This window comes from Muntiacus reevesi, chromosome 5 (genome assembly GCF_963930625.1).
Source record: "Muntiacus reevesi chromosome 5, mMunRee1.1, whole genome shotgun sequence".
NCBI classification, from domain to species: Eukaryota; Metazoa; Chordata; class Mammalia; order Artiodactyla; family Cervidae; genus Muntiacus; species Muntiacus reevesi.
Window position 1 is genome coordinate 124772710 of NC_089253.1, and position 12707 is coordinate 124785416.

The 12707-nt window shown below is 48.9% G+C and overlaps 1 protein-coding gene across 3 annotated transcripts in view; it reads right to left on the bottom strand.

Annotated features, from left to right (window-relative positions):
- PPP1R12B (protein phosphatase 1 regulatory subunit 12B) overlaps positions 1-11877 on the bottom strand; it is a 165737-nt gene extending 153860 nt beyond the window's left edge. The window contains exon 1 of one of the 3 annotated variants that reach the window (XM_065936358.1): positions 9968-11874. In XM_065936358.1, coding sequence (XP_065792430.1) covers positions 9968-10252 — 285 coding nt within the window. In that variant the 5' untranslated portion in view covers positions 10253-11874. Of the gene's footprint in view, positions 1-9967 lie in introns of all 3 variants that reach the window. The other 2 variants (XM_065936359.1, XM_065936360.1) reach the window with 2 other exon arrangements.
- Between the last annotated feature and the right edge of the window lie 830 nt (positions 11878-12707).

Sequence of the window (12707 nt, forward strand, 5' to 3'; positions counted from 1 at the left end):
AGGAGAGCATATTAGCATTCTAAGTATGCAGTCAGCAGAATCAAGATTGTGGGCAATTCTATAGTACAAACAATTCAGTTTTTCAACAAATAAAATGCAGAGGAAAAAATGAGCAGGAAACTATGGATTAAGAGAGTCTTAAGATACACAGGAACCAAAATGCAGATCTTATCTGAATAAACCAATTGTTAAAAAAAAAGAAAAATATTCATGAACCACCAGGGAAATTTAAACACGACTGGATCAATTCAGTTCGGTGGTTTTAGGGAGTGAGTGTTCAATTTTTAGGTGTGCTAATGAATTTGTAATTGTTTTCATTTAAATTCCTCTCTCTTAGAAATACATGTTGAAATATTTACAAATAAAAGTACGTGATAATTAGGACTGGCCGTAAAATAACCCAGTATTTTGGGGATAGGGAAAGAAAGAAGTAAAAATGAAACAAGACTGGCCATGAGTTGACAACTTTTGAGAATTCATTATACTACTCTTTTTGTATCTTGAAACATTTCATAATTTAAAGGTTAAAAAGAAAAAAAAGTGGGTCACTAGACCAAAATCTCATAGGTGGAAGCCAGGTTCTGCCGGATATGCTGTGGACACTCAGCGCAAGGCTGCACATTCCCCAAACAGCCCCAGTATCATGGTCTGTCAGGACAGTAAGAACATCTTTTCTAAATCCTTACATAACCCCCCATAAGTACACTGCACTACAATACTGCTTTAGAAAGTACACACAGATCAACTTTCCACATTGAAAGCTAAGGCTTCAGTTTTCCAACTAACCTGACTTATGAAACAAACACAAATTCTAAGCGCCTGATTAAACTTCAAGTCCCCCAAATTTACTCAAATTGATTACAATCTAAAATTTAAGAAAAATATCTTAAATTATACTTCAAAGGCAGAAAAATAAATAAATTTAAAGCAAAAAAATAAAATAAAATAAGTTACCTATTTGAGCAAGCTTCAGCTAGTAACCCAAATGAGGTCTCAATTCCATTCCTCGCCTATGTAAGCTCCGGGTCAGGATCTTGCCTCTGGATCCGGGACTTCCCTGGTGGCCAGTGGTTCAGACCACCTGCGGCCACTCCAGGCGGCCTGGGTTAGAGCCCTAATCAAGAGGAACTCACATCTGGCATTCTGCATGCTGCAATGCGTGGCCAGAAAAATTCTTTTCAATTTTTAAAATCTTTTTTTTAAAGATCTTTCTTCTGGTTTATTATTACTATTCGAGGCGCTACAGATTAATTAACAATTAACTTCCCTCTTCCACCATCTTTAGGAAAACAGGACTACATGAAAACAGTGCCAAATATTGATGAATGTAACACTCCCCCACCAACCTCGGAGAGAGCCAGAAGGCTAGACGAGAAACTCGCTGTGTAGCCAATTTCCCATCATGAATGATAATAGGAACCAGCTAGCATTCTCCAAATTCTATTTAGATTCTAAAACCTATCAATTGCTAAGTAACAAGCAGCACAGAGTCAGGCGCAATAATTCATTCAATAAATGAATGCGAAAGAATAAAGGACAAAGGAAACAGTTTGCTGGCACTAATCTCCCCATCACGCCCCCCCAGGCTGCCCTCCAGGGACAGTGAGCATCACAGGGGCCAAAGCAGGGCTGGGAAATGAAGTAAGCTCAGGTAGCTAGTCCGCCCTTCAGTAACGAGCGCAACCTTCTGCTTCTAGTGCCGGGCTTAGCATCCTAAAATACCCCTCACTCATGAGGAACAAAGCCTCTGGAACTAATGAGAAACCAACATTTTAGGAGTCTTCTCAGATATCTTGGGCCCTGATTTTTTCCCTTCCAAAAGTCAACAGGAAAAGTAAGTTATCCTTAATAGTAAAAACATGATACAATCTCCATGAGAAGTCCTCAAAACATTTTCCCACTGAAACTGCTCTCTCAAAAATTATAAATGACCAAATCTAAGTTTTTTCCCCAGGCCTGCTCCTCAATTTCCTTTCACATTATTGACCATTCATTCCTGAAACTCCTCAGCATCACTGGGTTTTCGTGGCTCTCCTCTTGCTGCTGTAACAAAGGATCAAAACTCAGTGGCTCAGAAGTGCACGTATCCACCTACAGACCTGGAGGACAGAGCCTGAAGTTGTCTCACTGGCCAACACCCAGGTTTCGCAGGGTGCGCTCGGGGAAGGCTCTGCGGAGCACTCCATCCAGTGGCCTTTTCAGTAGCGAGAGGCTGCCCGCAGGCCTGGGCTGGAGAGCCCCCCAGACGCTCCCATTTCTGGTTCCTGCCGCCACCATCTCCTACAACTGACCTCTCCCACCTCCCCTTTATAAAGACCCTGAAGATGACACTGGGCTCACCTAGACAGCCTCAGGCTCATCCTCCCATCGAAGACCCTAAGCGTAATCACCTTGCAAAGCCCCTCTCCTCTGGAAGGGAACGCACCCGCAGGTCTCCATGATTAGGACAGGCGCAGTCCCGGGGGCACTCCTCAGCCGACCACGCTGAGAGACACGCCCGCCTCCTCTCTCCCAGACTGTGCCTTCTGCTCCTTCATATTTTCTCCCATCCTCTCCCACGCTCATCAGCGCTCACCTTGACGCTCGTGTCCAAGTCTCATTTTAAACGTGAAGAACTGGAGCCGAGACGGGGAGATGACCAGCCCTGAGTCACACGGATGTGGACAGGATCCTCCTACTCGGGGGTCTTCAGAGCAGCGGAGCCCCGCGCCGGAGTGAGCCCCCCTCCTGTCTGAACAAGGAGCGTCTCCCTCAGGCGGGAACTGGCTGCAGGACGCTCTTCGCTCTCAGCGGGCTCCTTCCTCTCTGTCCTCCGTTCATTCTGAAATCCGGCTGCAGCTACTCAGGAGAGCTGACGCTCCTGTCAGCTGTGTACCCCGCGCACCCGTCAGGGAGGAAGAGAGGACCACGGGCCGTGAGCTGTGCAGGTCTACTCAGAGCAGACTTTTCTCAATAACTATGTAGTGCAGTGCTAGACAGCACCCAGGCGGCTGAATCTGCAGATGCGGAGCCCTGGAACCGGAGGACCGGCTATTGTGGGCGTCAGCACCCCGACCCAACCGGGGTACATGCAGGGCTTGACACCACGTGCGGTTTCAGGCAGCCATCGTGGCCTCGGGCGGACTGCTGGAGAGTTCAGCGCAGATTCACAGGATACCATCAGGCACTCAGCAGCGGCTGTGAGCCAATAATCGCCTGAGAACTCTCGCCTTGACATCCGTCTGTGTTAAATATATATACACACACAGATATAAACAGTGCCTGTGGATGACGCCAGTGTTCACAGAACCTGTACCTTCAAAGCGCCCTGAGCAACACAGGAGAACGATTACAAAGGAAAACACCAGGAGGCAAAGCGCGTGATACTGATTTGCTTCACAAACACAGGCTTCACACATACAAACTCAATATAAGGAACAACTGGGAAAAAAACACCTGAAAGGAATACATCGAAACGGTAGTGGTATTTATCTCAGAACTGTGGAAAATTCTGAAGGAGATGGGAATACCAGACCACCTGACCTGCCTCTTGAGAAACCTGTATGCAGGTCAGGAAGCAACAGTTAGAACTGGACATGGAGCAACAGAGTGGTTCCAAATTGGGAAAGGAGTCTGTCAAGGCTGTATACTGTCACCCTGCTTATTTAACTTATATGCAGGGTACATCATGAGAAACGCTGGGCTGGATGAAGCACAAGCTGGAATCAAGATTGCCAGGAGAAATGTCAATAACCTCAGATATGCAGAAGACACCACCCTTATGTCAGAAAGTGAAGAGGAACTAAAAAGCCTCTTGATGAAAGTGAAAGAGGAGAGTGAAAAAGTTGGCTTAAAGCTTAACATTCAGAAAACTAAGATCATGGCATCTGGTCCCATCACCTCATGGGAAATACGATGGGGAGACAGTGGAAACAGTGTCAGACTTTATTTTTTGGGGCTCCAAAATCACTGCAGATGGTGACTGCAACCATGAAATTAAAAGACGCTTACTCCTTGGAAGGAAAGTTATGACCAACCTAGACAGCATATTAAAAAGCAGAGACGTTACTTTGCCAACAAAGGTCCATCTGGTCAAGGCTGTGGTTTTTCCAGTGGTCATGTATGGATGTGAGAGTTGGACTGTGAAGAAAGCTGAGCACTGAAAAATTGATGCTTCTGAACTATGGTGTTGGAGAAGACTCTTGAGAGTCCCTTGGACTGCAAGGAGATCCAACCAGTCCATCCTAAGAGAGATCAGTCCTGGTGTTCATTGGAAGGACTGATGCTGAAGCTGAAACTCCAATACTTTGGCCACCTGATGCGAAGAGTTGACTCATTGGAAAAGACCCTGATGCTGGGAGGGATTGGAGGCAGGAGAAGGGGACAGCAAAGGATGAGATGGTTAGATCGCATCACTGACTCGATGGGCATGAGTTTTGAGTAACCTCCGGGAGTTTGTGATGGACAGGGAGGCCTGGCATGCTGTGATTCATGGGGTCGCAGAGTTGGACACGACTGAGCGACTGAACTGAACTGAGCCTAATTTTAAATTGTTTCTACCTTTTCCTCCTGTTTTCTACCCAGTTTTACAGTGTAGCAAGAGGCTTACAACACAAAGTTAAGAACAGGCATTTGACCCTCCAACTGCCTGAGCATCAATAAATTCCAGCTTCGCCACACATTATGTGTGCAACCCTGGGCAGTGGGTCTGAATCCCCATCTCTGTAGGATCCAGAAAATGATAAAGTACCTACCTCATGAGTTCTTCGTATACTCGTGAGTTAATAGAAGAACTTAGAACAGGCCCTGGCTCAGAGTAAACACCATCCAAGCAGGAGTGACTGTTACTACCTCTACCAGCTTCCGCTGCTGCCACTGTGATTAAAGATTACAAGGTATTGTTACTAGCATTACGCCTGTCATTGAAAATTACTCACCACCGCATGACTGTTAACACGGCATTTTTAAAAATGACTCAAGTCCTGGTGAGGATGGGAAGCAGTGTCTATGGTGGCTTTGTTCATTATCACCAGAACTGTGAGTAACACAATGTCCTTCCCCCGGTGGGCAGACGGCAAACCGCGCTATGTCTGCACGGTGGGCCACCTCTCAGCAAGAAGGCCAGCGTGCTGCCGACAGCTCAACAACGCCGGGGACTCGCACACGGCACGGCCAGCGGACGCAGCCCGATTCAGGAGGCCCGGAGCACTGACGGAGGGCCGGGGTGGGGGCCACAGGTGCTCCCGGCCGTGATGCAGGCGGGGGCTAAACAGCAGCGTGCGCCTGTCGTAGCTCAGGTCTATTTAACACACACCTACACACAGACTATAAACATGTGTACCTCAAAGTACACTGTAAAGATGAAAATAAGCAAGGACTTAATTTCAGTTTACCCACAAGACCTGTCCAACCCCCTACCTGTAACAGAACTATGCTTCACCTACACACAATGACAGCTTGGCTACTAAAAAATACAGAGAAGATTCTGATGCCAACATCACAGTAGACAGCTCCTTTATCGGACTTCAAGCAGGCGGAACAAAACTTTGGCCAAGGAGCAAATAAACGGTGGTGGTTAGACAGCTTGTGTCAGTACTCCCCCAGCTCCCCCACCTCCCGATAAACCGCCATAAAAATAAGCCTCATTTTCAAATCTGGCTTTGAAGTCCACGATGGCATCACGACTGGAGACAGGACTGGGAAGGCAAGGCCAGGTGGCCTCCCGTGAAGCAAGCTGAGAGGTCACCGACCAGAATGACTCAGCAGGCACGCTCCAGAACCGCAGCGATGAAAACGCCGACAGACTCTCTCATTCTCATACTGCCTTGGGCCCTAAGAGCGAGCAGAATTCACCAACACACTGGGTAAGTCACTTCACACGTGGAACTGTAAGAGGAATAAATAGTGAAGTTGGAATAAAAGAGAAAATGTTAAGAAGACAACTTTTATCCTAATTATAAAATAAGTCATGGGGATGTAATCACAGCATAGTGATAGTGGTCAAAAATACTGTAACAGAAGTCTGACAGTTGCCAAGAAAAGCGTACCTTAAAAGTTCTCATCACAAGGAAAAAACTAACTCTGCACGATGACTAGGAGCAGTTTTGTGCATACGAAACTAATACAGTGTCAAATGTCAATTACAGGCCTTCCCTGGGGTCCGGTGGTTATGAATCCGCCTGCCGATGCGGAGAAGACGGGCTTAACCCCTGGTCCGGGAAGACTCCACGTGCCGCGGGGCAACTAAGCCTGTGGGCCCCAACTACTGAGCCCACACCTGCACCCCAGAGCCTGGGCCCCACAAGAGACGCCACCATGATGAAGACTAGGGCCCGCCCGCTGCAACTAGAGAAAGCCGGAACAGCAATGAAGACCCAGCATAGCCACAAATTAAAAAATGAAAACACGGGTGGCTTCCATGAGGTGTTTAAACATAAACACCTCAATTTAAAAAGGAATACACATTTTACTTTAGTATACAAATCGGCACACAGACATACTATCTGGAACCGAAGTAAAGACTTCTCACCTTTGTCTTCCGTCTGGCTGAACAGAAACCGCTCTGCCTGCCTTCCTTCCCACCTAGTCTCTTCCAGGGAAACAGGTCCTTTTCATTCCCCTGCTCAGGAATGAAATTCTCCTGCTCAGGACACAGGAGCAGACTGAGGCCGCTCTAGAATGACTGAGGGCGCTAGGAGTTGACTTCCAGTCTGGGTGACCCCGAGGCTCAAATGTGGATTCTGAGACCACCAGGAAACCAATCTGAACTTGAATCAGGCACAGCATCCTCCGAGCTTTCTCGGCATCCTCCAGATGAGGACTGGTCTTGAGTGCAGAGCCACGAGGACCAGCATCGGTGTCCTCCCCACACGCGCGGACACAAGCGCCGACAGAACGCTTTCTGGAGGAAGGGCAGGCACCCATTTTGACAAAGCCCAGAAAATCTTTCCAAAAGCAAACGGCTGCCTCTGAGCAGCCCAGTAATTTGGCTGACGCAGGTCTACGAGCCTGTATCTGGCCCTGGAGGACCCAAGAGCATAATGCTAAGGACACAAGACAGGCGCTAATAAAAAATCTTACCACATAAACAAGTAAAAACAAAACTTTTCAAGTACCAGCCCATACCGAATTATAAGCCCACACTTCAAGCCCAACAATATAGACACATAAACGAAATGGGAATTTCTCTGTGAGCAAGCACGCTCTTCCAAGGGTTATGTAACTCAATTAACACCCTTCTCACTGACGACTCTGCAAACACACCAAATCTTAATTTGCCCATGTCTAGTTGGTATGCATCAGTTTTCAAGACTTTCACCAGAGCAGGGCTAACCTTCAAGATACTTCTTATCCGGATCTATTTCAAGCATTATTAGCAGGCCCCCTGGAACTTATCTTTGATTCAAGCACCTCCTGGCAGAAGCAAAGGCTGCCAAGAAAGAACGGTCTAAGTCAAAAGCAGGGTCAAGGCACCACGCCCTGAAACACAAAACGGCTACTGTAACCTTGAGGGAGAAGAGGAATCGTCCAGCCGTGTCTGCTGGGGTTTCTCCCAGCCGGCCCAGAGGCCATGCCAGAACGGGGCCGGCAGCAGTCATCCTGATAATTCACACCACGCTGGCAGGCCAGCGGCTATTTTAGCTAAGTAATTCAGGTGAGCCTACCACTCTCCGCTCCACAGAAGGACAGGCACGAAGACACCTAATGGCCGTTCAGCCACCGGCAGTTCCAGCCTCACGTTTCGAAAACACCCTTTTAGGTACCTTAGGAGTTCTGCGGGCCTTGGAGAAACACACTGTAACTCTGTGGAAACTGACTAGGAAAAGAGTTCCTGAGCCAATAAAGGCCCTGTCTTGATTCAAAACAAAGAGATGGTTTGTTTGTTTTCCCTCAAATCTTCAAGCAGCTTAGTCTGTGGCTGAAATTTGTCCAGTATTGAGTACACCTGGTCAACTCAACCCACCACGAGCTCTGTAAGTAGGGAGCGATATCAAAAAGCATTTGCAGGTGTTTCAGAGAAAATTCCATGGCTGTCATCTCCCCCCCTCCCAGTTTAGGAGATCACAGAGTGTGAAGATCACAGTGACTGAGAGAAGCTGCAAGTCACAATCTAGGGTGGTAATTAACAGGGAAAGAAAGACTCCAAGAGGCCCAGTCTCAGGGGAAGGGGTCAGAAGGGTGGTTTCCTGGTGTGGGAAGCACTAGCAGGAGGGGCCTCGCACTGGCTGCTTGTCTCAGGGCGCTGTTAAAATGCATGTGGTCAGGGCCGGACTCAGCTGGCAGAGGCACCTTAAAAGAAACAGGGCCTGAGTTATACTCAGAAAACTGCCTCAATAAAGAACACGTGGGCTAGAAATGGCTTTCTATTTCTCTATCCTCTAGGATCCCTTCAAGTGGTTTTTTTTAAAAACGCACCCTCTCAAAGAGCTCAGAAATTTAAAATGCATGTGGCCCTCTTAGCGTCCGTCTTATACATATTCAGCTCCTTACTAGATGAAATACAAAGCTCTGGAGTTTAAATCTGAAAAACCCACCCCTAAAGGCAATTTCTCTCTCTCTTCTAATCCCATACAAGCAACAATTTTCTGAGCTTCAGATTCATCACCTATAAAATGGTTATTAAATCAATAACAAACACCTACCTCAAAGGATCACTGCTGAGATTCACATGCAGTGAAATACAAAATAATTTTTAAACAGCAAAGAATTATATAAATGTTTTTTGGGCTCCAAAATCACTGCAGATGGTGACTGCAGCCATGAAATTAAGACACTTGCTCCTTGGGAGAAAAGCTATGACCAACCTAGACAGCATATTAGAAAGCCCAGACATTACATTTCAGGAGTCACGTATGGATTGAGAGTTGGACTATAAAGAAAGCTGAGCCCCAAAGAATTGATGCTTTTGAACTATGGTGTTGGAGAAGACTCTTGAGAGTCCCTTGGACTGCAAGGAGATCCAACCAGTCCATCCTAAAGGAAATCAGTCCTGAATATTCATTGGAAGGACTGATGCTAAAGCTGACACTCCAATACTTTGGCCACCTGATGTGAAGAAATGACTCATGTGAAAAGACCCTGAGGCTGGGAAAAATGAAGGCAGGAAGAGAAGGGGATGACAGAGGATAAGACAGTTGGATGGCATCACCAACTCGAGTGACATGAGTTTGAGTAAACTCTGGGAGCTGGTGATGGACAGGGAGGCCTGGCGGGCTGCAGTCCATGGGGTCGCAAAGAATCAGACAAGACTGAACTGAACTGGTTGCTCTCTAAGGTGGGGCACTGTTCTGAGTGTGAAAACGCGGATACAAGCAGGGTTAGAGAAGGTCCTTTCCTCTGAAAGAAAGGACTGGAAACTTGGTGAGGACGCATTTCAAGCTCCTGGCTAGTTTGTTCAAAGAAGTGGCATGACGCAAGCTTGAATTATTATTTAGAAGTGCATTCTCATGCCAACGCATCCACTTGCACAGACAGCAAAAGAAGGAAATCAAGAAGGATTAAGAGTGGGTGTCCAACTCCCGGCCCCCTGAAATAACTGATGAAGTTCCACGTGGAGAGGGAGGGTGGAGTTAATCCTGACAGTGACTCAGAACACGGGGGCATAAAATGGGCGCAGCGAAGGTGCTGGTACCGAGCACACACGGTGGTCCACGGGCTGCGGCCCGGCCTGGGGCGTGTCATTCCCGCGGGGCTGTCGGGGCGCGGGAAGACAGGCTCCCCCGGAGCATCAAGCCAGGGGACCCCGCAGGTGGCCTCTCCGCCGGCGCGCCTGACGCGGCGGGGAGAGCCTGAGGCCGCGCGCGGCCGCGAGCTGGGCCAGGGGTCACGAAGCCGCCCCCGGACCTTCGCAAACCCGAGGACGCGGCGCGGACCCATTCCTGCTCTCGGGGGCGCGGACAGCCGGCCTCCGCGAGGGCATCGGGCGGGCGGCGCGGGCGCGCACCGGGCGGCGCGACCCCCGGCTCGACCACCCGCCCCGCGCGCTCACCTGGTGCAGGGCGGTCAGGCCGTCCACGTTGGCCGTGTCCACGTCGGCGCCCCGGGCCAGGAGCCGCCTCACTTCGTCGGTGTCCCCGCTGGAGCAGGCGGCCAGGAACACCGCACCGTCCTCGAAGCGGACCCGCGGGCCCCCGCGCCGAGCCTGCGGTCCCGCGCCCGGCCGGTCGGCGGGCTCCTGCTCAGTCGGCGAGCCCCGCCAGCGCCGCAGCTGCTCGGCCCGCCGCGCCCGCGCCGACTCGGCCCGCTTCCCGCCCAAGTGCTCCAGCTCGGCCATTGCCGCCGCTGCCCCGGGCTGCCGCCGCTGCCGAGCACCTCAGCCGGGAGCGGAGGGCGGAGTCCCGCGCGCAGCCATCTTTACTGCTCCGCCGCCCGCACGCCCCGCGGCCTCAGCACGCAGGCGCGGGCGGCGCCCCGAGGCGTCACGGGACTTGTAGTGGGAGCCCCTCGCGCGCCCCACCACTCCGGGCGCACCCGGGACGGACCGGAACTTCAATTCCCTGGATGCATCCGGAAAGAGGCGGGGTCCGGAGGCGCTCGGCCTGGCCGCGGACGCGCGGGGTCACCTCTGTCCCGAAGGCGGGAGCTGTCCGCGGCCCGAGTCACCTCCGTGAGCTTGTTGGAAGCCGTGGTTTATTCTTGTTCTGACTTCCAGCTAATCTCGGCTCCCTAATTATAACGTCTGTCTTTTGAAGTGGAAAAAGAGTCGGTAATTATTCTTGCTATTGAGAAAAACTGGACTGAAAGTACTCGAAATTTTCGAAACCCTGCCCTGCTTGTAAATCCAGAGTTTTATTAAGGTTGTAACTTAGAACGCATTAACAAGGAGCCCTGAAAAGACCCTGGAAAGGATCCTTGCAGTTTATAGTAGGAATCAACAATCTGTGTATGACTTGAAAAGTTTTTCAAAATTAAAGTCATCTAAGTTTTTCCCTGAAACATCTTCCCCCAACAGAGGCTCTCTGAAAGTTCAGTTCAGTTGCTCAGTCGTGTCCGACTCTGCGACCCCTTGGACTGCGGCATGCCAGGCCTCCCTGTCCATCACCAACTCCCGGAGCTTGCTCAAACTCTGAAAATAAACTTACACAATAAACTTATACAACTGTTTACTAAATTAAACAAACATGATAGTCTACATTTCCTAAATATGGTAAAGAAAACAATACTGATATTTTATATACAAGTTGACATATACATCATAAGATAATGACCACAAGTAAGCTTGGGTCATCACAATACTGATACAAAATAAAACAATATATATTTTGTGATGAGAACTCCCAAGATTTACTCTTAACTTTCATATATAACATAGGGCAGTGTTAATTATATTCATCACCTTGGACATTATATCCGTGCATGTGTGTGTGCCCGCGCACTTAGTCAGTCAGTCGTGTCGGACTCTTTGTGAGCCCATGGACTCTAACTACTTATCTGATAACCAGACTTGGTACCTCTTGACCACCTTCCTCCAATTCCCCCAGATCTGGTAACCACAGATCTGTTGTTCTCTTTCTCTATAAAGGTTTTTTGTTTGTTGAAGTATAATTAAGCTATAAACTACATCAGTTCCTGGAGCACAACACAGTGACGTTACCAACGATCACCACAATTCTGAGCTTTTAAATGTGCTGAGTGTGCCAGTTATATTGTACATATATCAGGAAACTTTTAGCAAAAAATCATCTTCCCTGGAGAAGGAAATGGCAACCCACTCCAGTATTCTTGCCTGGAAAAGTCCATGGACAGAGGAGTCTGGCGGGCTGAAGTCCATGTGATTACATGACTGAGCGTGTGTGCACGAGGGTGGAGGGAGATGGGTTGGTAACAATAAAATGATAGAAGTAAAAAAAAAAAAAATCATCTTCCCATATCAAAGAGATCAAAATAGAAAGTATCAGTAGTTTAAAAAAAAACTACAAATTAGTGTGTATGTGTGTGTGTGTGTGTGTGTGTGTGTGTGTGTGTGCGCGCGCGTGAGTGCATGCGCTCACATGCGCTCAGTTGTGTCCGACTCTGTGACCTCATGGACTGCAGCCCTCCAGGCTTCTCTGTCCATGGGAATTTCCAGGCAAGAATACTGGAGTGGGTAGCCATTTCCTACTCCAGGGGATCTTCCCACTCAGGGATCCAACCCGAATCTCTTGCATTTCCTGAACTGGCAGGTGGAATCCTTACCACTGGCCTACCTGGGAAATCCATACTCCCATTTTTTAAAGCAATGACACCTGTACAGTTTATGAAAAATTTTCAGCATGGCCTCTGTTCTCTCCAGTTAACATACCTCCCTCTAGTGGACAAATAGGGACTGTACATTTAGCCCATGGAGCTTTTTTTCTTTTCCCTGTTATCCCGTTTTTTGTGTTTGGGTCCCAAAACTACAGGCCTTTGCTTGTTTTATCATACCGTCTCTCCTTTCCACCAGAGTTAGTATAATGCCTGGTTCGTCTAAAGGACATTTTAAAGATTTCCAGGCTTCCCTGGTACCTCAGCTGGTAAAGAATCCGCCTGCCATGCAAGAGAACCCAGTTCAATGTCTGGGTCGGGAAGATCTCCTGGAGAAGGGACAGGCTGCCCACTCCAGTGTTCTTGGGCTTCCCTGGTGGCTCAGCTGGTAAAGAATCAGCCCGCAATACGGGAGACCTGGGTTCGATCCCTGGGTTGGGAAGATGCCCTGGAGAAGGAAGTGGCTACCCACCCCAGTATTCTGGCCCGGAGGGCCACAGTCCGCG